Source organism: Pelecanus crispus, chromosome 7 (genome assembly GCF_030463565.1).
Source record: "Pelecanus crispus isolate bPelCri1 chromosome 7, bPelCri1.pri, whole genome shotgun sequence".
Taxonomy (NCBI): Eukaryota; Metazoa; Chordata; class Aves; order Pelecaniformes; family Pelecanidae; genus Pelecanus; species Pelecanus crispus.
Window position 1 is genome coordinate 29,883,809 of NC_134649.1, and position 26,481 is coordinate 29,910,289.

At 35.9% G+C, this 26,481-nt stretch overlaps 1 protein-coding gene across 15 annotated transcripts in view; it reads right to left on the reverse strand.

Annotated features, from left to right (window-relative positions):
- Positions 1-12,074: 12,074 nt before the first annotated feature.
- ATP2B2 (ATPase plasma membrane Ca2+ transporting 2) overlaps positions 12,075-26,481 on the reverse strand; it is a 189,987-nt gene continuing 175,580 nt past the window's right edge. For 13 of the 15 annotated variants that reach the window (XM_075714578.1, XM_075714574.1, XM_075714579.1 and 10 more), the window contains one exon: positions 12,075-12,386. In XM_075714578.1, coding sequence (XP_075570693.1) covers positions 12,075-12,386 — 312 coding nt within the window. Of the gene's footprint in view, positions 12,387-23,581; positions 23,669-26,481 lie in introns of all 15 variants that reach the window. The other 2 variants (XM_075714567.1, XM_075714565.1) reach the window with 1 other exon arrangement.

Genomic DNA, 26,481 nt, shown 5'->3' on the forward strand with positions numbered 1-26,481 from the left:
CAATGTCTATTCTATAGAAATAAAAATTCATTAACATCGTGGAGAATGCCCTCTCCCCCATTGGTGCCAGATCAGAGGATTGCATTCTGCATCATGAAAACTGAGTATGGGGAATCATTACAGTTATCGCATGCATTACCATAGTCCCTAGATCCTGGAGCATTTGGGCTGTGTTACAGTGTACAATACTTAAAACAAAGCAGCTTATAATTTTTAAAAGTACATCACTCAGGCATTGTTCTTCCAATGTAGCATAATGTTTTTCTCCTGTGACTCTCAGATACAAAGCACAGCCTTTCTATAACATTAGAAACCAATGCAATCCAAATCTTGAGACAATATGTTTCTAAAAGATCCTGTTTGAATTAATATTCTGTCCAGTGTCCCTTCTGTCATCCCTCTGTGGCAACTCTTTCTCTGTATAGATGTGTCCTGGTTTCGGCTGGGATAGAGTTAATTTTCTTCCTAGTAGCAGGCATAGTGCTGTGTTTTGGATTTAGTAGGAGAAGAATGTTGATAGCACACTGATGTTTTTAGTTGTTGCTAAGTACTGCTTATGCTAGTCAAGGACTTTTCAGCTTCCCATGCTCTGCCAGCTGCACAAGAAACTGGGAGGGGACACAGCCAGAATAGTTGATCCAAACTGACCCAAGGGCTATTCCATACCATATGATGTCATGCTCAGTATATAAACTGGGGGGGGGGGTTGGCCGGGGAGCAGCGATCACTGCTCGGGAACTGGCTGGGTATCGGTTGGTGGGTGGTGAGCAATTGCAATGTGCATCACTTGCTTTGTATATTGTTATTATTATTATCATTATTATAGTGTTATTATTATCATTACTATTTTACTTTATTTGAATTATTAAACTGTTCTTATCTCAACCCAGGAGTGGTTCTCACTCTTACTCCTCCGATTCTCTCCCCCATCCCATCGGGGTAGGGGGAGCAAGCGAGTGGCTGCGTGGTGCTTAGTTGCTGGCTGGGGCTAAGCCACGATAAGATGTATTATGAAGGTTAAAGGATATTGTACAAATCTGACAGGTTTACAAGCCTTTGTGCGACACTACATGTATAGTACCAGTTTTTTCAATCACAAACCTCTGAGAGTTTGTCGGGACAAGAACAGATCACCATAGTTTTTGGAAATGTACCACTGCTATTCATTTTTTCAGCTTTCCATATCAAAAAGCACATCTGTGTACTCTGACTGGAAATTAGCTATTTTTTATTCAAAAAACTGTTACTGGGAATTCTATATGTCTGAAACCAAGACATTAAACGTGTGGCAACAATTAAACGTGTGGCAACAATTCACTGCATCGCTATACTTTTACCTCAGTCTTTAATGCCACACGAAGCACATTAAAAATTAGTTGCATGCTTTCTTAGTTTCAGTATTATAATCTGAAGAATAGGTTGAAAAACCTAACAAAGAAGTTACTCCAAGAAATAGATTATGACTTGATGGATTGAAATTGAAAATTATCACTGCAAAGGGAAATGGAGATCCACTAAGTAAGAGGAGGTTCTGAAAAAAACACCCCAAAAATCTTCCTTAAAGCTAAAAAAAATACATCAGTGTCCTTCCTCTGCATGACAGATTTTAAAATATTTAACATCAATACTAAACACACTACTGCTTGCATCATCATTTACTGAGATAGACAGATTAAGATTAAGCACAAAAGAGCACTGCACATGAGCAGTAACAGAGTCTCATGGAGTTTGTTTTTTCAATTAATTTTAAGATGTATCAGAAGGATATCTGATTGATTTCCACTATAGGTAATTCCTATCTTAATTCTGCCTCCCTATTTAGACAGTAATACATCACAACATTAATTTATGCTTTGCTTATAATCAAGGATTGTTTTTAATCACAGAATATGGCTTCTCACACTGAGATACTCTATCAGTGAAGATATCCTAAAAAGCAAAAAAAATGCAAAATTAAAGTACAAGTCCATAGTTCTCCTGCACCCTTAATTGGCCTTCTTCTGTGGCAACTCTTTCTCTGTATAGATGTCTTATGAAGGTTAAAGGATATTGTACAAATCTGACAGGTTTACAAGCCTTTGTGCGACATTACATGTATAGTACCAGTTTTTTCAATCACAAAGTAGTGGTAATAGTAACTGTGAGATATAGAAAGCTAGAGCACAACGTGGAACACTGTACTTTTTGATTATTTATAGAAATTACTTCAATTATAGGTCTCCAAGCACAATTTCAAAACATAACAGATTAGAACAGAAGTGAGAAGCAATGACAACAAAATTACATTCTAAAGAAGTGAAATAATTTTTGTTCATCCATACTAATAGGTTGTAAATTCCCCTCATTGCCATCAAAGGTAATAATGGTTTGGGATGAGAGAATAACAGCAGTATTTCCTCAGTGAAGCTTTGCTGCACTATTCTGACCCATAAAAGCCCAAATCTTACCAGGAAGTTTCTGAAAGTCTCTAATGACAAACAGCAGAATAAGAGACAAACAAAAAGAGCAAGAATATGACAGACCATAAATCAAAGCTGGGGTAGAGTGGAGGGAGTGTCTATTGACACAGTAGACAGCATTTACTAACTTCACCAACACTACATTAGTCTCTTCTAAACTTGCTTAGTAACACACTGCAGTTCAAAATAATCTTGAAAGACATAATATTTGAACAGAAGTAAATTACTCCACTGAGCCTTTCCAAGAAATAAGATGGTGTACACCCTCCTTTACCACATTCTCAACTCATTAATTTTACCTTGTCAGCAAAACAGTGCATAGCTGTTCAAGCTCATTTTATAACACCATCACACAGCAAAACTTTTCTCCCCTTCTTCCCCCATTAAGTACTCTCTGTTTATGTGCTTGTTTCCTATTACATCAATGCTTCATCTTAAGTAGCTCAGACACCTGCAACTACTACACCTATTCAAGCTGACCTTCAGTTTTGGTGGTTTCAATGCTCATTATATCTACAAATTAGATAAATCTGTCATTGTTAGTAGTAGAAATAATATAGCTCAGAGATTTGATTTTAGTAATTGCTTAGATACATATGACTGCTAACAACATTATACTTTCTGGATACCTAGTACTTCTGCAGAATGGGACTTCAAAAGATTTCCTTTTTGCACCTGCTGGTTTTGTTGGTTTGCAAGTGCCAACAGTCCCCCTCATCACAAGATTTCAACACTTGTACCTTTTGGCTTAGCCTGTAATTGAGCTTCAGCCACTTAAGTCTTGAAAAAGTTTTTAATAGGTGTTAGCTACATTTTTCTTTTTAAAAAAATAACCTTTTTTCTGTGTTGAAATTATCTTGATCAGTGTTTGAGCTTTAGTGGCTTTGAAATAATGTAGGACTTTTTGAGAAGGTTGTTGTTTAAAAACAGAAGAAAAATTTGCTTTTCAGTTTTGCAAGCCTAATAACCATAGTAAAACTGTATATGTTGTAAGGGAGGACAAGTGCAGTAGTTTCATTCTTAGTTCAGTATGACTGCTTGCAAGTAGTATTTGAAATTATAAACTCTGTGAAGACCGTTATTAAAAAAGACTTCTTAGAAAGAGACGTATCTTTTAAACAACATTAATTTTCAAATAAAGCACACAGAGTTTTGATTTTTTTTTTAAGCAAACTTGCCTATTATTTTAGGACTTTTGTAACTATGTACTAAAATGATCTTAATAGAAATTTTCTCAAAGTGTTCTTCATGTGACGTTTTCAAAGCTCATTTTCATAGGGCCACAGTAATGAGAACAAATGGAGAGAGCTATACTGACTTTTCTCCATTCTGACACCATTTAGTTGTAGCCTCAGGAACAAACACAATATTTTGTTAAAGCTGCTATCATAGTAAAAACAGGATTTCTTCTCCTCTCCTTTGTGATAATGCCTGCAAAGTCTTATCATCAAAAGTAGGTGTTTTCTGAGCCCAGGGTAATTTGATGGCTAGTTGCTATTTTCTAAAACCAGGCCCAATCTTTTTCTGCTTTGATAACGTTTTTTGAATGATGTTTCGTGGAACTAATTTATAGGGAGTTATGTCTGAGTTCCCCACCAAATCTCAGATTGCTGGGGAACTTGGAGAAAGTTTCTTTTGGATTTTTTTTATAATGACATGGTTTGTACAATGTAGCATGTGCATTACGTGAACTACTGAACAAAAGAATCTCAAATTGTAACTACAATTTCATCCCATTTCAGGATTCAAGAATACAAATGAACAGTTAAATATGGCAAGACTGCTGGGGTTCTCCATTGATAAAGAATGTAAATCTTAAGCAAACGTTTTATTGACTATAACTGGGCAGCAAAGTATTCCTCTGATGTGAGGTAATTCAAAGTTGTATCAGAAGAGTTGTATCAGCTATTATTTTTAGTGTCTGGTGTTTGGATGGATGGCAGATTTCCACTTGCTGTACTAGCTCACTATTAGCATAAGGATGCTCTGCCAGTGGCATGTCATAGATCAGCCTGCAAATTTTCAAGAACAAAATGTACTGGCAGCATCAGATGGGCAGGAACACTGAGGAGAAAAATGCTTTGTCATTATTAGGTGGTGCTTCTGTCCTTAAACATGAAAATGAAAAGAAAGGCAATTGAATCATCCCTACAGCATACTCAACCCATACAGTTTTTCTCTGTGTTTTCACATACGGAGAAAATACAATTTATATCCAGGAGTCATGGGATATAGGAGGCTATTTATATTAATACAAGGAAATAAAAAGGCATATTTCATTAAGACCATTTTTATCACCTCAGGCTTATAGGTAATAACACAGAAAATGTAATAGAAAAATACTGAAAATATCCAAATCCCTCACAAGTGGAGAAAATAGGATAATAAAACCAACCAATTCTTGATGGTAAACTCCACCAAAAAGGTACATATATAATCAGAAATGGCTTTCCTAGATACAGCCAATGTTGTACATCCTACAGCTCTGTAAAGAGGTCAGTCTCCCCACCCTTGCTTGTACTTCCAGCAAGAATGTCAGCTCATGTGAAGTGTGGTGGTATTTTGTCAGATGCAAGATGTCAATTTTGTCTGGCAGAAAATCATCTTGCTTTACAGCAGCCACTGAGCAGATGCTAGTGACTCTGGCTTGGTACCCAGAGTAAGACAGACAGACAGAAAGACAGTCAAAAGCACTGAATGCTCTGTCTTTGGGGGATGGGGAGCTCTAGAGGCATCTGTTCAATTCCCATTGTTGTAGGCTTGGTAGAACAGTCATTTTAATCTGAAATACTTGTGGCTTGATTCTCTGATCAAGCTTGTTGCTGCTGCTTCTCTGCCCCAGCACTAGACCCCACCAAATCATATGGTGAGTCCAGTCATGGAACTGGCTAGAAAGCAACTGAAATGATCCAGCAACAACAATAATAATAAAAAAAAGTAGGTAAGCAGTCTGTCCCGCACCATGTAACTACATAAACATTAGTGCTGGCACATAAAAGAGTGCATGATGCTTTTTGGTGAAATAGCAAGTTTATCATAGGTAGCTATATAACAGAAAGCATTCTATTTTATTCAGTTACTTCCCAAACATAAAGCATTATTTATGTACACAATGACAGGTAGCCATGTTCTATAACTCCTGTAAGCTTTGTCTTTTATAAAAGAATTCCGAACACAGGTCAAATTAACAATTATAATTAATTTTACATATGCAAAGTAAGTATAAGAAAGCTTTCCTAGTTGACGTACTTTGATGAGAAAGTATTGGTAATTTATTCATGTGGTTTGTCAGCAAATAATGTTTTATCTTATTTTCTTTAATATTTTTAGAAAATAATTTAAAATGCCTCTCATGAAACTTGAATCTGAAATAATTTGAAATAACCCACTGATGAAAGCACTAGGAGGCTTTAAAAATACATATAGGGTCACCTTAAACAGATGGCATCAATGTTCTATAAAGTTTTTTTGAGAAAGCTAGATAACTTTTCTAATTTTCATAATCATAGACTATCTTATAAAAATGAAAGTAATTTCATTGCCTGTGCATCAACACTGCTTATACCAGCTCAACTCCTAATGATTCTTAAATGCACACACACAAGGGGTAGAGGGAGGTGCTTTATAATTTGTCTAAAAAGTGAATAAATCCATCACAGACAGAATAAGTGGAGTACGTTCCCTTACTTGGAATTCAACACTTCAGTTGGTACCAGGCAAAGATGGTCTCCCAGATGCACAGATAATCAAAGTTTATTTGAACAAATGGGAGAAAATGTTGTAAATCTTTGATTTGTGTTTTTCAATAGTCTGCCTTGTTTAATAAATAAGTTGTTTAATAACTTGTCTTCAGTTTCCATCAGGTTAGATCATAATATGCCTGTTAATACCTGGTTGTAAAAAGAAAAACCAAATCAGATACTTCCGTGTCTTATTCAGTACCTCTTACATCAATGTGTTGGTGAACAAAACTGAGCATTACCTAAATGGATTTCATGTACTGATAAAATTAGAAATATGGATTTGTACCTTATAATCCAGGGCAATTTACATGTGGACCCTAGTCCTGATCTAGGTCATGAATAAATTTTATTATGCTTTATGATGTCAATTTCTCACACTGTTGGAGGAATACAAACATAAATAGGAAATGTTGTCCATTGCTCACCTTTTTGTGGCTCCTCAAAAGCAACTATACTACTACTATAATACCAACAGGAAGTTTGAAGTGTTGAATGCTGGTCCTCTCACAGCCCGTGTGAGTAGTGTGCTACTACATTGAAGTAAACCAATACTACAAATTGTGTCATTTGTTTTCATATCGTAGAATAATAGAAAAAAGTTGGAAGGGGATGCTGGAGATCATCTACTTCTAGTCAACCTTCTGGTCAGACAGACATCAGGTTTGGGGTAACAGCTGAGCAAGAGTTTTGTAAATCAGTGTTTTCCAGCTAGAGGTCTAGACCTCACTTTGGGAACCTCAGCCTATTAATGAATTCTGATTTTAGTTGGAAAAGGCTGGTAGGCAGAGCATACTATTTGAGCATGTGTTGTATTAGAACTCAATGCCTAGATCAAGCCGATAATAAGCTATCAGGATTTTATTTCATTTCAGTATATAGTGAACTATGTATGTACCTGCATTTTCTTCCTCTTTCTCCCTGCTTTTCTCTTTTTGCCTTTCCTTCATTCATTATTTATGAACCATTTCCCCCATTCCATATCAGTGCAGCATCTCATGAGAAATACATACAGTTGCATTTAGTATAGCATCAGCATACAAGATCAGCACCTGATTTTTCTATTTAGGCATGCATGACTACCTTCATTGTCTTCTTAGAAGTATATTTAGTATGGAAAAAAGAAGAATAGCAAGACTAAAACCTATCATTCTTACTTTGAATCAGGGTATCAGTTTGCTGTGATGGACTAGTAACTTCAAATACTACAAGCCTTTCTGGATCTTCAATTTGATGCAAAAATAGGAAGTTAGTGTAGTGGGAAATCTCATCCCTGTTACTCTTCCAGTACAACTCACATCCATGCAGTGCTACGAAAGTATTTGACAAACACTCTTGAAAAGGTGCAACTCATAAAATAGATCTCTGAAGCTGACAGAAGCTTAACATACACACAGTGCTTAAAACACACTGAACAATCCCAGTCCTCTTTCTTACTAACACCTTAACACATGCATACTTTTTGCAGAGAGGAAGAGTCTTGTCAAATGCACTTGGGCTGTAAATAAAGTTATGTGTGTAGGAAGGAGGTAAATGAGTGACAGAGAATTAAAAATATTTTCAGATTGTTACCTGGACTGAACTCACAAAATCAAAGCAGAAAGCAGTTTAATTCCAAAGTAGTTGTAAAGATCAATTAAGCCCAGAAATCTGCTGTCTAACTAACAACTGTTTTCTGTACGTTTTTTGTTGACTTTACTCTCTTAAATACATTTTTATTTATTGGTAACTTTTCTCCCAGCATGGTACTATTTCATTGTAGTTCTGGCTGCCATCAAGTATTTCTTGTCATAGAGAATTGGTGGATAAAAGCTTGAAATCTAGGTGAGAAGACAGGTAAATCTCTAATTTGAAGCATTACCTTTAAAAATGAGATTATATGACAGTTACTCAGTTCAACCCAGTATGTCTGTTTGGCTAACTTCTAAACCTTGCTGTTGCTAGTGCAGTAATACTGTATTATCACAGGCTGTACTGCAGTTTATGGAACAACTGCATTAGTCTAAGCTGAAAAAAAAAGAAGGAAATTCTGGGCTGAGGATCTGAGCACCAGAATGGGAATTCCCTCATTTTTTTCCTGGCACTGCATATGCACAGTTTTTAAGGTTTTAAGTGGAAGGACATGAGTCCTGGACTGAACTCCCCAGTTCTAGAAAGTTTCAAAGATCATTTTTCTAATCTTGACAGAGGGGGAAAGAGATAAAAAAAAAAGGAGGGATATGTCATATGGGCCAAAGTGATAGGAAAACAGACTTCAATGTCTGTTAGTCTTAGGACCAAAATTAAACTGTTTCATATGCAGATTCACAGGTGCTTCATCCATTTTACTTATTCTGTACTTGGTAATTTCAGCTGACTTCACTGCAGCATTCACATCAGCCATTCCCACCACCATAGCATGGACCAAGCTATCCTTCTAAGCATTGCACTGACCCATAGTCAGACAGAAATGAAAAGCACTCTGGGCTGACTCATCGCCTGGGTGTAATGAAAGTGTAGCCACTGACTGGTGAGCAGGCTTCTTACTGCCAGTCCAGAAGATTTATATACACCTTTACATTAACATATCCCAGTGGGAATCCAGAACTAGATCTAATGACTTCAGGTGAAAATAAAGAAAGCTGTTACGTTCAGACCATTATTGTTCATGCTGCTTTGTGAATTTATTTCTTTAAATTTTCCACTTGTGCTCCTGCCAAGAGAGATCTATTAGACAGAAAGCAGCAAGAGTAAAACTTTATCATTTTGTTTCAAACTATAAAATAATTTACATCACATATTTTACTTACTTTTGTCTTTTTTTTTTTTTTTTTGAAACCACAAACATTCCAGCATCACACTGTAGGAATAAGAATAACAATAGAAAGCATAACCTTTTGCATAGTATTAAATGAACAGACAGAGTAAGTTCTTTATTTACAATTATTGTCTAGATAAAAAAATTCATAAAAACAGATGAATGAACATATATTAATAACCCCTAGTGGGATGGATTGCCAATGTACCACTGTATTGTTGTCCACAAATCTCATGCTGCTAAGTACAGTACGTAGAGAGCGAGCATTTATATATTGCAGGGAATTTGAACAAACTGATCATTTTGGTTTTTGATCCATTGTTCCCATCACAGAGAGGTCAAGCAAAAAAAGAAAGGAATTGTGATGCACGACTTGTAGTTGAAAGGTCATAGCTATTCTGCTTTTAAAAAAAAAAAAGTCTATCATTTATCATATACATAAAGCACAGTCTCTGCTCACAAAAGCCCAAGTTTTCTATGCATCTCAGTTTATATATGTTTTACTATATATACACAGAATGCAGTGTTCATTTTCTTAACAGTTTTCAAGTCTGCAAATGGTACCTTAGGGAGGGGTACTCCTACAGGAAAATTTAAAAAAAATGAAACCAAGAAAAAATATGAAGAGTGTTTGAAAATAAAAAGGCAAACAGTCAGTGTTAAGATGCTGAAAATAAATTGTTCCAGTATTAATAGCTTCTGTAGATGTTCAAGTCCAAAGCTAGAGGCTTCCCTGTAAATAGATAACACTTTTTTTTTTCTTCTGAGTATGATATCCCAAATAGGCCATAGAAACCCAATACATGTTATACAAAGGTTAATCACCGTATTTACAAAGCAAACAATCCTGACTGAGTTTCAATTACTTTGTTGCTAGGAGTTAGCTAAAATAATTATGTTTTCATGCTAGCTTTTTACTGTTAAGAAATGGGTCACACTATCTGTTGAAAAGAGACTTGTATATGCCTTGAAAGACCTGTTCGGTTGTTCAGTGAAAAGTTTGGATCAGATATCGAACTAGGAGTTTGAGCCAAAAACATTCAAGCTTCTACACAAAAGTCCGGAAGCTGGCAATTCAAGCTGATCAGAGCTTTACCTGGCTGAATAGTCTTGATGCACCCTGAAAACATTTTAGTCAGTTCAGTCTGCAGTTTGGCCATGAGTCTAATCTTGTTTTGGAGAGTTCTGGCTTGGTTTAGTTCTTGTGACTGCAGAGATGCACCATTTTATGAGCCAACTTTAAGACAACCAGTAATACCTCAACAAATCAATTTATCAGGCTAGTTTGAGAGTGTTTTTCAACACATCTGGCATAATCAATTGTGTAATTCAAAATGTCTTTTGCACTGTACAATTATGGAAAAGATCATGTGCTGAAAAGTCTCCAAGCAAACTTTATATTAAATACAAAAATTATTTATGAAAAATCTGTGATCCACAAAGTGCTTAGCATTCAAGTGGTTGACATAGCAATTATATAAGCTCATAAATTTTAAGTTATCAGGGCTGTTACCATCTTGAAAAATATTCTTCACACTCCATACTGCAGGTTTTCAAAATAGCTTTCTTCGTAGAAAGCTCAAGGTAAAATAATGTATTACTGTGTTACAGTATACTTTGTGACTACAGGAAGACAAGCTTGGTTAAAAAAAATCACACAAAGCACATCTCAATATACAATTAATAAAGTTTCATTCAGACCTAATACTGCAGAAATTATATTTTTCTTTGAAAAAAAAAAAAAATCAAAGCAACAACCTACAGTGATTTTCATCCAAAATGCCAACAGCCCATACTTTGCAAGTAATAAGGAAATAAATGCCTAAATTACTAACTAAAAAGGATTAACACAATATATCACAATATTTTAACATTAGTTTTATCTCCATATAGACAACTCAAATATAAGTTATTTTAAATTATATTTATAAACTCAACTCAGTTTCATATAATATTTCTCTAAAAATATTTTTGGAAGCCATTGCCATATGTTTAAAGAATGAAATAGCCTCCATTATTGTATGTTGCACCAAAACAAATCCAAGCAGATCATCAAAGGGGAAAAAAAAAGAGAGAACCTGATAATTTTGATTTTTATTTGAAACAAAGGAAGCCTGTTTTACCTCCCTGTATATAGGATCACAATGCTACATCCAATGTGTTATATTTTGGCTTCTTTTGTTATTTACTAGCAGTATCTACATTATTTAACAAAAAAAAAAAAAAAATCAGGCAGAAATCAGAACATGGTTGTAATAAAATACCCAGGGTGCAGTATTACAGATGTTTTCAATGAGCTGAGCTGAGCCATTTTTATACTACTTCGGCAGGAAGTGCTTTCTTAACCCTACAAATAGTTAAAGATATTATCTACAGGTTTGTAAACAAATTACATTCTTTTTTAGGACATAAATAAGTTAAAATAGTCAGAGCAATTTGAGCAGAAACAAGGCAACATGCCAACAAAGAAACTTTTTATATATATATAACTATATATATATAGATAGATATATACATATATATAATTAATTATGTATATACTTATATGTATATATCTCTATATATAGTCTCATAAATGTTTAAGTTCCTCTGTCCAACTGGTGCAAATCTACTGTGCAAGTTAAGCTTTGCAACTTCAAAAAAGTTATTTAAATTAATCTATACAATTGAGTCCATGCCACACAAGCATTTCAAAAAACTCACAGACCAGTGAATTGGATAAATAGCCTCAGAAAGAAGTCCTCTGCAGTTCCTGCTTAAGGAGGAAAAAAAAAGAAAATAAAAAGAAACAAAAAGAGAGAAAGAAGGGCCAGAAGTGTACAGTACATACATGCAGGAGGATTTTTTTTGTTGTTTTTGTTTTTCTAAAAGGGAACAAGGGGGGGTATGTAAATCAGCCATTCATTCTTTCCCCAAAACCATTGTGATCAACAATTCATTCACTTGTCTCAGAGTGAATAAGAGTTCAAACAGCTTTTCAGCCAGCAATGTTTTTAATATATATATTTATATATTTCGGTTGCTGTGGGTTTTTTTTTTTTATTTTTTTTAAATTTTTTTTTGCAGTGACCTTTTCAGCTAAAGTGATGTCTCCAGGCTATGTATTGGGCTTCCTGGACTAGAAGAGGTAGCTGATTTACTTGTATCAGTTGTAAGATTTATTCCACTGTCGATAGCACTGTTGTTCTTGTTCAGCGAAGACGGTGGACTCGAGTTTTTCTTGAGAGCAGGGTCTTCTTCTAGGTCTGTGTCATCAATGAGTGGGATGTGGGGCTGGGAATCTTCTATCCTAAATTCAGGATGAGTCATAAAGTTGTGAATAGAGGTTCTAGATTCTGGTTTTTCTAAACCTTCATAGAGAGAGCTACGGAATGCCTTCACGACGCGGATCTGGGGGAAGAAAAGGAAAGAGGTGTCAGAGGAAGCACCTTCAAAGGGCAACACTGTGTTAGAGAATACTTTGTGAAAAAATGTAGCATATGGTTAGGGCAGTGCAGGCAGCTGAAGTCCATAGTCTCTGGATGTTATATGCATAAACGAGTGGCTCAGTTATGTGCATTTTGAATATCTGTATCAACTGCAATATTAAAATAAATCAGGTTTAAAGCCATCAAATAACTGATGGGAAGTACTGGTTAAAGAAAGCGAACGTCCACTCGTGTGGTACATCCCTAGTAAAAGACAAGCCATGTTAATTGTAATGCAAATGTAAAACCATGCATGTTGATAGTTTTGCAGTGAGTTAAGTAGGAAGGCTTTTTTAATTAAAAAAGTCTCTTTTGTATTGTTAAAAAACCATTACACATAACATATCACACTTTACAAACAGAAAAGCACAGAACACAGACACAGTTGGATGGGTACGTATGAGACACACACAGGAGCCAAGTGTAAAAACTATAAGTAACATCAATGTTTTAAAGCAAAATCTAAATGAATGCAGCCAAGAGCACAAAAAGCCAAGCAGACAAAGTACTAAGCATAATCATGCTACCACAGGGGGAAAAAAAAAAAAAATCACAGTTACCACATGAACAGAGATAACTTGCACACAACAACTACACTTGGAAGCCTGGATAATGTGAACATAGTATGTTGATCCAACTTTTATTTTTCCTTCATGCATATGTGAGGTAAACACTCGAGTATAGACCCACTGTTCTAGCCATTTAACTTTTTAATATATAAAAAACATGTAATAAAATAACATATTGATTGTTGGGTTGAATTGAATGACATTGTTAAACAGCAAGCCTTTTCATTTTCTGTGTCCCAGTTGTAAAACTGTAAAGTTAAATGCTGAAAGCGACACAATTTATGCCATATATGCAGTCTTTAAACTAAGTCAGCTGACTTACGCCAGGGTCAGTCTAATGCCAGTAACCACCTGACAGTAAGAACACAGGTGAAAATAAACTACAAGACTCAGCCCATTAGACTGTCATGGACAGTGCAAATTGCTTTCCTAATAGGAAATGAGAGGAACAGAGCGAGGAGCATTGTAGAGTGGGGACGCTAAGTCCTCTGTGGGTGGGCAAAGGGAGGGATGCTGCCTATATCCCAGTGACCTACCAGTTCTGAAAAGAAGTGAAGGTTTGTGCTGGTTTACTGCTGAAAAAAACATAACTTGGCGGGGGGGCAGAGAGGAAAAAACAGAATGGCAAAACGTGATCTGTTGGCAAATGTTTTATGACTGAGTTCTATCCTTCTACTTCCATGTAGTCCATGAGCGAATTTTTAGCATTTCTTAGAGGGGAGACCAAAACACAGGCAGAGGCAGAAAAGGTGCAAGCAGGCATTGTGAAAGCTTCTCCACACACATTTGAAATGGTTTGGTGGCTGGCATGTGTATCTTTTTACATGTAAATATGCTGCACATTATTGGTTGGCCTAATACACCACTAATTTGTAAAGCTTTAATTCCTATTTTAACTGGCAGACTGCATTTTAGTAATGGCATGGGGTCACAGTGTTACAGCTGTGGGACCTAGCAGATCCTGTGGTTGGAGTTGTCCAAGTTGTACAGAATTTCAGCACATTTGAGAAAGAGGCTGACTTGTATTTTGATCTCCTTGACCTTTGTCCGTGTTTATGTTCTCTAAATTTGGATATTCATCACCTTTCAAAAATCCTAATAGCAGAAGTCAGTCATGCAATCTTTGGGTATGTGGCCTTCTGTCAGTCCAAATACTCCCCCTTCTCTTTGTACATACATTTGGTAACAGCAGGGCATAGTACAAAAAGTAGTTCATGTGGCTGCTTATGCTCAAAATAAGAGGACTGGAGTGGTACAGAACAGCTTGCCCATATCTTGGGACACTAGAAGATTTTAGGAGATTGGCAGAGGTGCAAGACAAGAAGAAGATAAGTAAATTTTACACACTACAACCATATAGTGTACTTAACACCTCTTTGACAGAGCACCTGGAATTATAAACTAGGGTTTTATGAGAGCTAAATCTCTTTGAGTTGTGCTGTGCTGTGTCAAAGTTCTGGATACTGAACAAACAGACTGGGATAAGAGATTCATTTGCATTACTAAAGATAGGATTTGAACTCATGGAGAAGAGGTGACATACTAATTCCCTCGTTATCTATGCCTTTCTATCTTGTATTTTAAAGTGCAAAGTAATTAGTCTAGACAATGAAAAAACCAGTATGTTTTTGTCAAGGCAATCTTAAAATCATTACTATATTGCCCTATTTATATCAGGAAACTTTTTGTAATATGCTTACTTTATAGTATGGGCTGATATGGTGACCTTTTCTGCAAAGCTGCCTATTATTTCTGCTATATAAATAAAAGTAACAGTCATCTCATTCAGTTGCAGCTGCTTGCTATATCTTATCAACTAACAAAATTATTTCATTCTCTTGAATACAGCCACTTCTTATTGCATAGATTTAGGTTCTATTTGCCAGCTGGATTCTTTTTAATAAAGGTAAAGTAAATTTTTACTTAAATAAAAAGGTTTGCAATTTTGTATTATGCTTGAAGAGATCCAGCAGAATCCAAGGAAAGTGAAGCTTTTCTTCAAGTCACACAAACTGTATTTAAGCCTCTACAGGTCAGCAAGGGAGGAACTGATTTCAATTTATGAGGCTCCAGGTTCCATAGCAGGGAAAGCACCTATACTGCATTTAATACCAAAATTTGGCATCTAATTTGCATTTAATACCAAACTTTTAGTCAATCTAGCTAGCTGACTAACATCTTACACAGCTGAGGGAAAACTACAGATTTAGGTTGTATTTGAAAGCCAGTTATGAAAAACCTGCCTGCCATGACCCGAGTTTGGTACTCTGCAGTGACTGCTTGAACTAATGATCCATTGAAAAAAAAACACTACACTAACATCTTTTGCTTAGATGTGTTTACAAAACAATCTGAAGATATAATTGCAGAATGTACAATCAGCCAGCAGTCGCATCACTTTGTGTGAAGATCTGTGGCAAAGTTTTAGCATGGACTGTTCGAGTCTTGCAGGAACATCTAGATGTTACTAGAATAGCTTCTACTTGTTCATAGTGATTTCTACTGGAAATATTAGCTTAGAACTAGTCAGACCTGCTGATACCTGAAGTAGTTTATCTTCTAAATGCAATGGTAATGTAAGGGCCAAACGTGGGCAAATCCCTAAAGCTGAGAATACATAAAGTTAGCTTTCTAATACGTTTTCTTCACTAAGGAGCTGTAGAAAACTACCTTATTTTCTTAAAATTTCTCTACAGTTTCAGGGATGTGTATGTTTTCCATTAATTTTTCACTTAAGGAGAAACTCCCTCCCAAAGTTTAAATTTTGCATATTTAGCTGGCATCTAGAAGAAAACATTTTTTTTTTAGTGTCACACCTCATTCAGTGACAGAATTTCTGTGTTACAATATAATTCAAAATCTTGTTCATAGTCTGCCCCCCATTGTATCAAATTATTGCTTACAGGAACAAAACTTGCTTCTTTCATTATGTTAGTGGAAACAAAGGTAGAGGGTTTGTTGGATACAAAGGTGGCATTTTAATTTCTATATAATAATACTACTGTATTTAAGCTAAGAACTGAAAAAATATTATTTACCCAGAGTTACATGGCCCAACGGCAACAAATTCTTTTAATACATGCTTAAGTTTAAGATTTGAAGTAATAGCTGGTGTATAAATGTTTAGGGGCTCTGCTGAAACAAAGCCCACATTACTTCTTTGAAGATAAAATAAAGCAGATGAACTTCATATGTTGTTATGGTTGTTCAGCATGTAAAAGCAGGGACATACCCATGATGGATAGAACCTAGAAAGTGTTGGTTTATTATGAACTATGTAGAGTTCATGTAATGATTATTTCTTTATGATACTGACAATGCCAAGGGAAGACAAACAGTGTGATACAGCTCCCTTTTCTCACAGTAATGGAGACAACAGAAAAAAATGAACTGCTTTTAAACAAAAGACTGTGGGGACAACACTTCAGGACATTTTTGACATGGCTATAAGTTTCCACTTCTTTCTTCTCTGTAGCTGTAATAGAAAAAACTCTTCAGTTTCATCCCACGGTGAAAGTTAGATTTATTATACTGCATCAGGCAAGAAAAATAAAAGAAATAGAATTTTAAATACTACAAATTTTTCCCATCAGAAGAAAAAGATGAAGTTCAGAATCTCACTCCTAAGTACAACAATCTAGGCAAAATACACAAGGCCTGTTAAGCATCAACAGAAGTATTATGGTTGGTAGTGTGTGGGCTTATACTCGAATGTTTACCTGGCTTCATATAAGCCAAGTATCTTGAGTTTGGTTCACATTCATTTCAGGCTCAAGGTTAAAGACTCACAACCTCTTTTTATTTCACTCTCTCCTGCTGAACCCTTTTGTCCAATGTTCTCTAGCCCTCTGGGAAAACAAACACATTTAATATTCAGACAGTAGAGAGTAGGGCACTGCAAAAGCAAATAAATTCAATACTGAAAGATCAGTAAGGTGATTAGTATAAAATTGTAAACAAGAGGTCAATTTTGCAAAGAGATGCCAACTCTTATGTGTAACTGTTACTATTCCATACCAAGACTACAGCTATACAAAGGTAAATGAGTTTGGTCAGGTACAATTGCATATGTAAAGCTTTGAAATAGAAGACATATCTTTACTCTGTTTGGTTTTGTTTGGTTTTGAATCCTCCCAGTTTTAGGTGAGTAAAATCAGATTAGGTATCCACAGGAGGAGATATTGCATGTATTGGAGTCACCTGTAAATGTTGTGGCGAGTATGTTCTGGATTGTATGATGCAGAAGTTGAGCAAATGCAAAGATAAAATAAAAACCCCAATAAATTTTAGAAAAATTGTAATTTCTAAGTTTCTGCTTTAACGAGTGAAACAGATGTGTAACATAATCTGTGCTACTCTCTTTCTACATAAATATGCAATAAATCCATTAAGCGCTGCTGAAAAGTCAAACCACACGCAGCAAGAGGAAAATAGAATACCTACATATTCTGTGAAATTCTCAGGCCTGATTCTCATTTCACAAAAGGTTCACCTGTCTATTACTCCATTGAATTTTAGAACATGAGATCAGACCCATATGCAGGGCTTCCACTTTCCGTAGCATACCTCCTTTACTATAGGATTGTTGCAAAATTATGGAGTCTGACATTTTTGTATCAGATTTGGCAAAGTTTAAATATATTACACAACCACTTAAAAGAACGGATTTCTGTGTTAGGAGTCTAAACTGTCTTGCCATGCCATACCTCCAGTTGACAACTTGTTTTTCTATTTACACTTTAAACCTAGTTAGTTTCCCTGCAGGGAAGATATACAGAAGTTGATTTTGATCTTGCATATCCCAGCAGGATTGTGAAATCTTGGTTATAATCAGTGGGAACTTCTAAGCTTTAGTATGGTATCTCTGTCTCTAGTTTAATGATGTTCCCAAATGGATCAACTTTTATAAACATAACTTTAGATGTGGACTTAATTTAAGTTCTGCTTGTTCCATTTCCTCATGTGATAGTTACACCATGTTGCCAGAAAAAGCAACTGACATTTTCACTAAGGCTGGTATGCCCACTTGACTTGGTCTGTGATCTGAATATAGATCAATATTGGACAGTAATCTTTGCCTTAACATTTATTAAAATAGAAGATTTTATTTAAGACATTTGTTCCCAATTTTCTTCATGAGAAAATCTGATCCAAACTTAAGATTTGATCTTAAGTTTTACTTGTAAAGTCTGTCCAAGCTGAATGACGATTACATTTATAGGAAGCTAAGTATGTAAAAAAATATAGAAAAGCAAAAGCTGCTGGAACAGTAAATCATTTTTCTTGATACAAAATAATCTGATTTTCATACACAACAGATTAAAAATAGCTAAACTAAGCTCTCTTTTTAAAATTATCTATTAGTAAATGGACTGTAGTATGCACTAGAATTAAGCTTGCTGAATGTCTTATGTTAGTTTGACACAATTTGCAGACGCTTATGCCCTTGTGCCACTCCATGTTGCATGTGTAAAGCTTCTAGCTATAAATGACAGTTTCTTGGCAAGTCTGATAAATTTCAACTATTTTTTAATTAAAGGGAGAATGAAAAAAGTTGTCTTTCCATGCAAATTAGGCCTACTTTTGAAGATTGTAGCCCCCTCCAAAAAGTGAACCAGAGCAAAAACACAGCCTTAAGGGTGCTATGCTCTTCTTTTGCTTGAAAACACTTTTTAAAAACCAACCAACCAAACAAAAAAACCCCAACAACCTTCAGATATCTGTATGATGGACAAATACTTCTGAGAACGTTTTGTGATTGTTTGGTAAGACTTTAATTGGCTGCTACAAAATTTGGAGTCATCACTCTATTTTTTCCTGTGTCATCCTTACAAGTGGCTTGTTTGAGGCCACTGTTGCTAGAGTTAATATAATAAAAAGTTGTGATTCCATGAAATATTAACTTCTAAAAATCTCAGACAAAAGTGACAGACCTCAACAGAACAAAGAAAAAGGAACTTGCAAATACAGAAACTACAGCAGATTCATGATCTGGGAGGTTGCCTTTTGGTGGGGTTTGTTTTTGTTTGTTTGTTGTTCCCCAAATGTTTCCTACACTTAACAATATTTTTTAATTATAACCTTTTATGAAAGAAAGGATTTTTTTTTTTAAGGGACCTGCAGTTTCTGGCTGCTTGCGCTTAGGAACAGTATTAACTATATATAAGAATGAGAGGAAGGAGAAAGAGCAAGTACAAAGGAATATTAAATGTGTGTCTGTCTGGGAAAATTTGAAACCATGTTGTTTTGAAGGGGTTACCTACTGATAATATAAACAACATCTGAGAACCAGATATAAACAGATTAGGATAAAGAATAACTTGTTTACTTTGTGTACAGTTAGATATACTCATCCTCTACCTAATTAAGCAATGTAGTAGCAAAGGCTTTAATATATAATTATATTTAAGCACAAGCTAATATTTTGCGTTACTAATTCTGATCTTCAAAAGTAAAATGATGCTCCATTGCCCCACTGGATCAGATTTTGTTTTCCAAAAATACAACATAGAAAGAAATGCATCTAAAATACATATCCACCAAAGCTGGTATGGGATAGCCTAGTATCTAAATCCACTTTTAACTCTGTAGTGTAACAGCTTTCCAGTGATGGAAGATTGTGTGTGTATATGTGTGTCTGTGTGTTCATGCACATGACATGACAATACCCGAGAACTTGCCCAAGATCATATTGCATACGGAGCCTTATTTTTCCCATGTTTTCATTTTCTGTAGCTTAAATGTGTGCATATTAAATATGTGTGCATATTTAGTTTGCATTTAAATAAATTTGCTACTTTTATCAGAGTATATAAAATTATGTGTTTCAATTTGCAGAAATGTTCACTGTTTATTTAAAGCTGCAACATTTTTCAAAAGAGATAAGACTCATAATATGGACCTCATTGTTATCAATTAATGCTGACATCCAGAAATTTGTAATTTGTTATTGGCAAAAACACAGTGACAGCTAAAAAGTATCAGCATAACTAGGGACATTTTAGTACTGCAGTAAATATTCCTTTGAATAAATTGCTTTTAATTAAGGTATTCCACACCCTATGAAAGACTTGAATGTGCCATATTTATGAATAGCTGAAAATTTCAGGTAATAACTTGCTAGTCTGTTTCACAAACTACTGTAGATATGGCTGCATTCGACGAGGAGATTTCTCTTTAAGCATGCACTAACCTTTAAATCAAACATTAATCTGCCCAACAATACTAGAAAAAAATACACTTCTTTTAAATTCCAGAATGTTATTATAAATCTGCAGAAGAAATCTCAGACTGGTGAGGTGTCACAATGAACTATATATTAAAAAGCGATAAAATTAGTAAAGAACTGCATAAATGCTCTGTTAAATTAGACTTACTTATTCTTATTGACAGAGCATCATGTGATTCTTGTATTTTTTATAAAGTATTGATATAAGAACCTCTGCATTTTGGGCACCCAAAATGACACCTGAAATACCCGGATTGTTGCAACATGGTGAGCACCATTTCTCTGAAAATAAACCTTCCAAACAGTATGTCGTTTGGGGCCCTTTCAAGTATTAGACCCTTTTGTCTTTGCTATACCCCTAAGGTTTTCCCTTGATACTCCCCATAATATATCTACATATGCAATATTTTTAAGGTTCCTGGAGAGAGGGAAAAGCTACAAAATCAGAGGTACAATTATTCCATCATTTCCTTCCACCTCATAGGAGGAAGGTAATGATTTAGGGTTTAACTCATTCTGAACTGCTAAGAGGAAAGAGGTCAGTCCTGTCCCACCACATACATTTTAAGCAAGAGCTGAAAAGTAGACCTAGGTGTGCATTTTGCAACTGAAACTTTCTCAGAAAATGCCAATTGACAAAAACATAACCCGTTTCTATGAAATTTGGATTAGGAAAGGTTTTCCAGGTTCTGGAAGATGAACAACCAACTGTAAATACCCAATTTAAAAATAAAAACCCAATTTTTTTCTTTGCTTTTTCACTGTCATGCATTCAGTTCGTGTCATTGTATTAATAAATGAAAACTTTCCCTAAGGGTTATAATTTGAAGCACACACTGGGTTGATGCTAAACAGACATTATATTGCGGTAATAAAGTACTAACAGTCCAGAATGTAAAAGACCCAACTTTAAAAGGCCCAATCTTAACTGTCCTCCACAATGGCAATACATATCTCTGGGTAGCTTAACAAATCAATCATATGTCTTTTATGTAGCTATCACTGATGAGCTCTATAGACCTGTTTTATTTTTACAAATAAGGCGGCACATCAAAGACTGTAGCAGATTATGCTTTCTCCTATTAATTAACTTCAGCCCCTAACCTAGTAAGGCCTTTGTCAAGACGCAAAACTATTAAATTCTTAGGTGCATTGCTGCAATGGAGAGAAGAGAGGGAAGATAAATTGTCTATTTTAATTTTATTAGATCTATCCTTTCAGACTGCTGGCTACAGGATGTTATTGAAACATTTACCACAGCAGAATGAGTTGCGCTCTGTTTTCTGCTCAAATATAGAAATGCTATTATGGGAAATCATTCCCTGGATGAAAGGCTGGTTTGTGTCTGGTGTTTTGTGTCCCGTTCAGTGTGGAAATGAGTAAACTTGGGGTCTGAGTTCTCAGAAGCGGGTTACAGCGCCTGTGGCACAGCAGTGGCACGCAGTGCAGTGACTTTGCTTCTCTTGATCGCGCTGGTGCCCTGAAACGGTTGGTGCTGTTGGAGTAAAAGTTAGCAGGCCAAACTTCCCAAGACAAGACAGGAAAAGATACAAATTTCCTTCAAGGAGCAACTGCCAAAGTTGGAACCTTAATGGCTCTTTGGGTTCCTAGCAAAAGCAAAGTTTCTCCTTTGACTTTTAATTCCAACAAAACTTGTAATGCATGTCTAAATGTTTGATGTTCAAATACTGAGGGGGTTTGCACTCAAACTGAATGGAAAAGTCAAGCTTCCTTTTTTTGTCCAGGAGTTCTGGAATTTTATTCCCTTCTCTTGTCTGCCTAGTCTCTGTCTGCCTTCCCTCTCTCTGTTGGCCAGACAGACAAGAGGCTGAAGAGAGTTGGGGTTGTTCAGCCTGGAGAAGAGAAGGCTGCGAGGAGACCTTATTGCAGCCTTTCAGTACTTAAAGGAGGCCTTATAGGAAGGATGGGGGCAATCTTTTTAGCAAGGCCTGTTGTGACAGGACAAGGAATAATGCATTTAAACTAAAGAAGAATAGATTTAGACTAGACATAAGAAAGAAATTTTTTACAGTGAGGGTGGGCAAGCACTGGAACAGGTTGCCCAGAGAGGTAGTGGAGGCCCCATCCCTAGAAACATTCAAGGTCAGGTTGGACGGGGCTCTGAGCAACCTGGTCTAGTCAAAGCTGTCCCTGCTCACTGCAGGGGGGTTGGGCTAGATGACCTCTAAAGGTCCCTTTCAACCCAAAGCATTCTATGATTCTATGATTCTTGTCTGTTTGGCCAACTTTTCATTAAAACTTGCATAAGGAATATACTGAATTATTTTGTAAAGTAAGTGACAAGCTTGTAAACTGAATTCTATAAATTTAAATAGTCTTTTAATGCTGGCTATGCTGTAAAAGAAAATAGCTACTTACAGTCCTGAATAAATAAAAATAAAAATATAAAATCAAAGTAGGTCTGTAAGAGTCTTCCTGAGAAACTGGAATTTTACTGTTAGTGAAGCAGCCCTTTCTTATTAGCTGCTTCAAAGTTTCTATTCACTTCACTATCTCTTCACTAGATGCTTTGTTTGCATCTAAAAGAAAGCTGTGTCAGGATTTCAGTGTTTAGAAACCTGCTTCTTCTAACAAAGAAATTTGTTACCACAATTATTTCATTGTTTCAACACTGTCCTTCAACTTGTCTATCTCCCTCCTTCCTTAATGATTATCTCCCTGTGAATTTAGAGATAGCAAATCTGTTCTTTCACCATTCATGTAAATCTTAATTCCTTAGCCTTGCACCATAAACTAGATTCTCTATTTCCTTGTTCCTTCCTGTACCTGTGTGAATTAGAGTACATCTTTCTTGAACGTGAGTGACCTACATTACACACAGTCTTCCAGACGGAATGATGATTTATCTGACAAGTTGTATTGCTTATTATAAGATATTTCTAGAATCATTTAACTCACATATTTTATAAGCAGTAGAAAACATATCCAATGAGATTGAGGAAACATGACACAAGCCTCAAATAAAATCAGAATCTCTATACACTGGATAAAAAATGACTACAAATTCCTGTCCTAACAGTAAGTTAACAAAACTTGCAATGAATCAGGGAGAGTATCTACTGTACACAAAGTAATCATATTTTGTGTTTCTGGGTATGTGTAAACTAATAAACATAACAGGACAAAATGGGAAAGGGCAAAGTAGCTTAGTCTCAAATGACTGCTACATAAGTTGGCATCTCTGTAGGTCTGATGCATTAAGAATACACACTCACGCCCAGCCGCAGCAGCAGATGTGCTGGTAGGAGAGGAAAGAGCATTGGATAACGATACGTGACTAGGGCTAGAAATATTGGTTACATCCTGGGTCTGGCTTGTGACGGAGGACTGTCTCCTTAGAGCCCCCTGAAAGGAAGTGCCACTCTTGAAAGTATTGACTACTTCGATCTGTAATGGAGGAAAGAATGAGACAAGTTGCTTAAAGTATGGATACAGTTGCATAACTGACAGGAATAATAATGAAAAACAATAAATCAACCGTGCACACAGTTTTACTTCAATTGAAATAAATCTTTTAAGTGTTCCTTTTAATGTTTTTAGATATGAAATGATCCAAATTTTCTGCTTGGATAAAATGAAACAGCTCCATAGGACGCAGTGGAGCTGCATCAGTTTAAGCAACTAGAAGATTTGAAATAACAATCTTTAAAATTTAAAGCATTTTATTTAGATGTAAATAAAGTAAATAAAACTGGAATACTTGATATAACTAATCTCCACCTTTTTCTTACTGAGAATAAAATTTACTTAGTTATTATTCTCTAGGTGTTCTTCCAGAGGGAGGAAAATTCAGTCACTTAATTGGAATTTGTGGGGGGAACGGGGACGACATCCAATCAAACAAAAAAACCCTTTAAAATATTCAAAATGTGACTCCATTTTGTATACAAAACCAGGGTTGTCAGTATACTAGTTTGATAAAATAGAAAGTGTTGCAATATTTTATCTGACTTTTTCTATAATGAAAGTTTGCATAAATTAAGCATAGTGATAATGCATATTGGTCTTTTATAACTACAGATATAAAAAGATTAATATATTATCTTTAAGCAAAGCACTTAAAATCACACAGAAAATGATGTGGAACTGGATTGACTATTGCAGCAAATAACATTTTCATATTTTCATATGTCTGTTGTATGCACTGTTTGATATATCCATCCTGAATACCTTCCTGAGTGCTTTATTCATCACCACAGAAGATGAGTTAAAAAAAGAGCGGAGTATTTCAAGGCATTCTTTGTCACCAGTATAACCCAATAAAAAGCAGGCTCAGTGTACAAATATAAAGCCAGGGATTGGCAAAACATAGTATCAAGGAGTAAATAGATGCTATAAATCCCTACACATCAACATGTCCTCTTTGTTACACTGGTACAACCACAACATGACAAAGCAGTAGTAGTAGTATCAATTAAAAGAATTCAACCAACTACTTATTTGAAGTAACCCACTGTTACCAGATTTGTACCTTGCAACCCAGATTTCTGAAGATACACAGCCTAGAAAGTAGCTGGGAGAAGGTAAAGTGATATATTTATCAATTAAAAAAGCACAAATCTTGGTGCAAGCCCTGCTAAATTTTCCAAGTTGAAAGCACTATAATAAATGGGCTAACATTTTCTGCTGTGGTCAGTCTTAGGAATAAACAAATTCATATGGCTTCATCTTTATTAGTATGGATGTATCCCCTCCCATAATCTTATCTTTGGACATCATTGTTTATTTTCCTGCATGTTTTTACGGGAATAATCATATCACAGCCAGCTGTAGAAGGGATTAAAGGTTACTGCTGTAAAATCGTCATACTGAAGTTTTACTATAGAAACACGTAACAGCTGATTTGTTCACTGAACCACTGTTTGAGAGTCCTGTTTACAACATTTAAATGTGCACACTAATAGATGTACAGTATTAAGCAGTCATCACAATATTTTATAACTTTGCTCTCAATGTTTTCTGCAGCAGATTTATTTTGAATTACATGTCCAATACAAATATCGCAGTAAAAAAAACACAATGTGAGGTGAGTTAGCATATGGAATAGGGGTACAAGTGAATCATTAGCTAAAGTTCATATTGGCATCTAGAAAAAAAAATATGGCTCAAACCATTGGTTATATATGAAAGCATATTAAATACTCACCTGAAATGTTCAATGTACAAAAGTAGAATTAAATACAGATCTTGTGTTTTCATGATCTAACTCAGGTGACAGAGCACTCTTCAAAAGAGACCATTCAAAAAAGATTTTAAAGACTCTTACTGAGAGCATGAAGTGCGTATCACTGTGGAAGACACAGATGATAAATCCTAAGCCAAAGGGCATTTCTAGATGTACAAATGTCTTCCTAATAAACTGAAAGACCTTAGTATAAAAGTGGAAAGATAAGGGAAGATCTGTATTTAATAGTTTCTCCAGAGAACAAGAATTACAGGCGTGTAATTTACTTGTTCTCCTGAAGAAAGTAACTACAGATCTTCATGGATATAATTCATAGGTGAGGATGACAACCTTTTCAGAATCTTAAAAGCTGAACATACAGGGCTGTCTTCTGCCTGAAGCCAAGAAAAAAGAGAAGAACTTGCCCCAAAAGTTTACCTTCCAAAACCAGAAAACAACAAAGAAGAAAGAATTCATAGAAATAAATATTGTTTAATATCTTTATCAACAATCTGGATGAGGGGATTGAGTGTGCCTTCAGTAAGTTTGCAGATGACACCAAACTGGGTGGGAGTGTCGATCTGCTGGAGGGTAGGATGGCCCTGCAGAGGGGCCTGGACAGGCTGGACCGATGGGCTGAGGCCAGCTGTATGAGGTTCAACAAGGCCGAGTGCCGGGTCCTGCACTTCGGTCACAACAAGCCCATGCAACGCTACAGGCTTGGGGAAGAGTGGCTGGAAAGCTGCCTGGCCAAAAAGGACCTGGGGGTGCTGGTTGACAGCCAGCTGAACATGAGCCAGCAGTGTGCCCAGGTGGCCAAGAAGGCCAACAGCATCCTGGCTTGTATCAGGAATAGTGTGGCCAGCAGGGGCAGGGAAATGATTGTCCCCCTGTACTCAGCATTGGTGAGGCCGCATCTTGAATACTGTGTCCAGTTTTGGGCCCCTCAGTACAAGAAGGACACTGAGGTGCTGGAGCGTGTTCAGAGAAGGTCAACGAAGCTGGGGAAGGGTCTGGAGCACAAGTCTTATGAAGA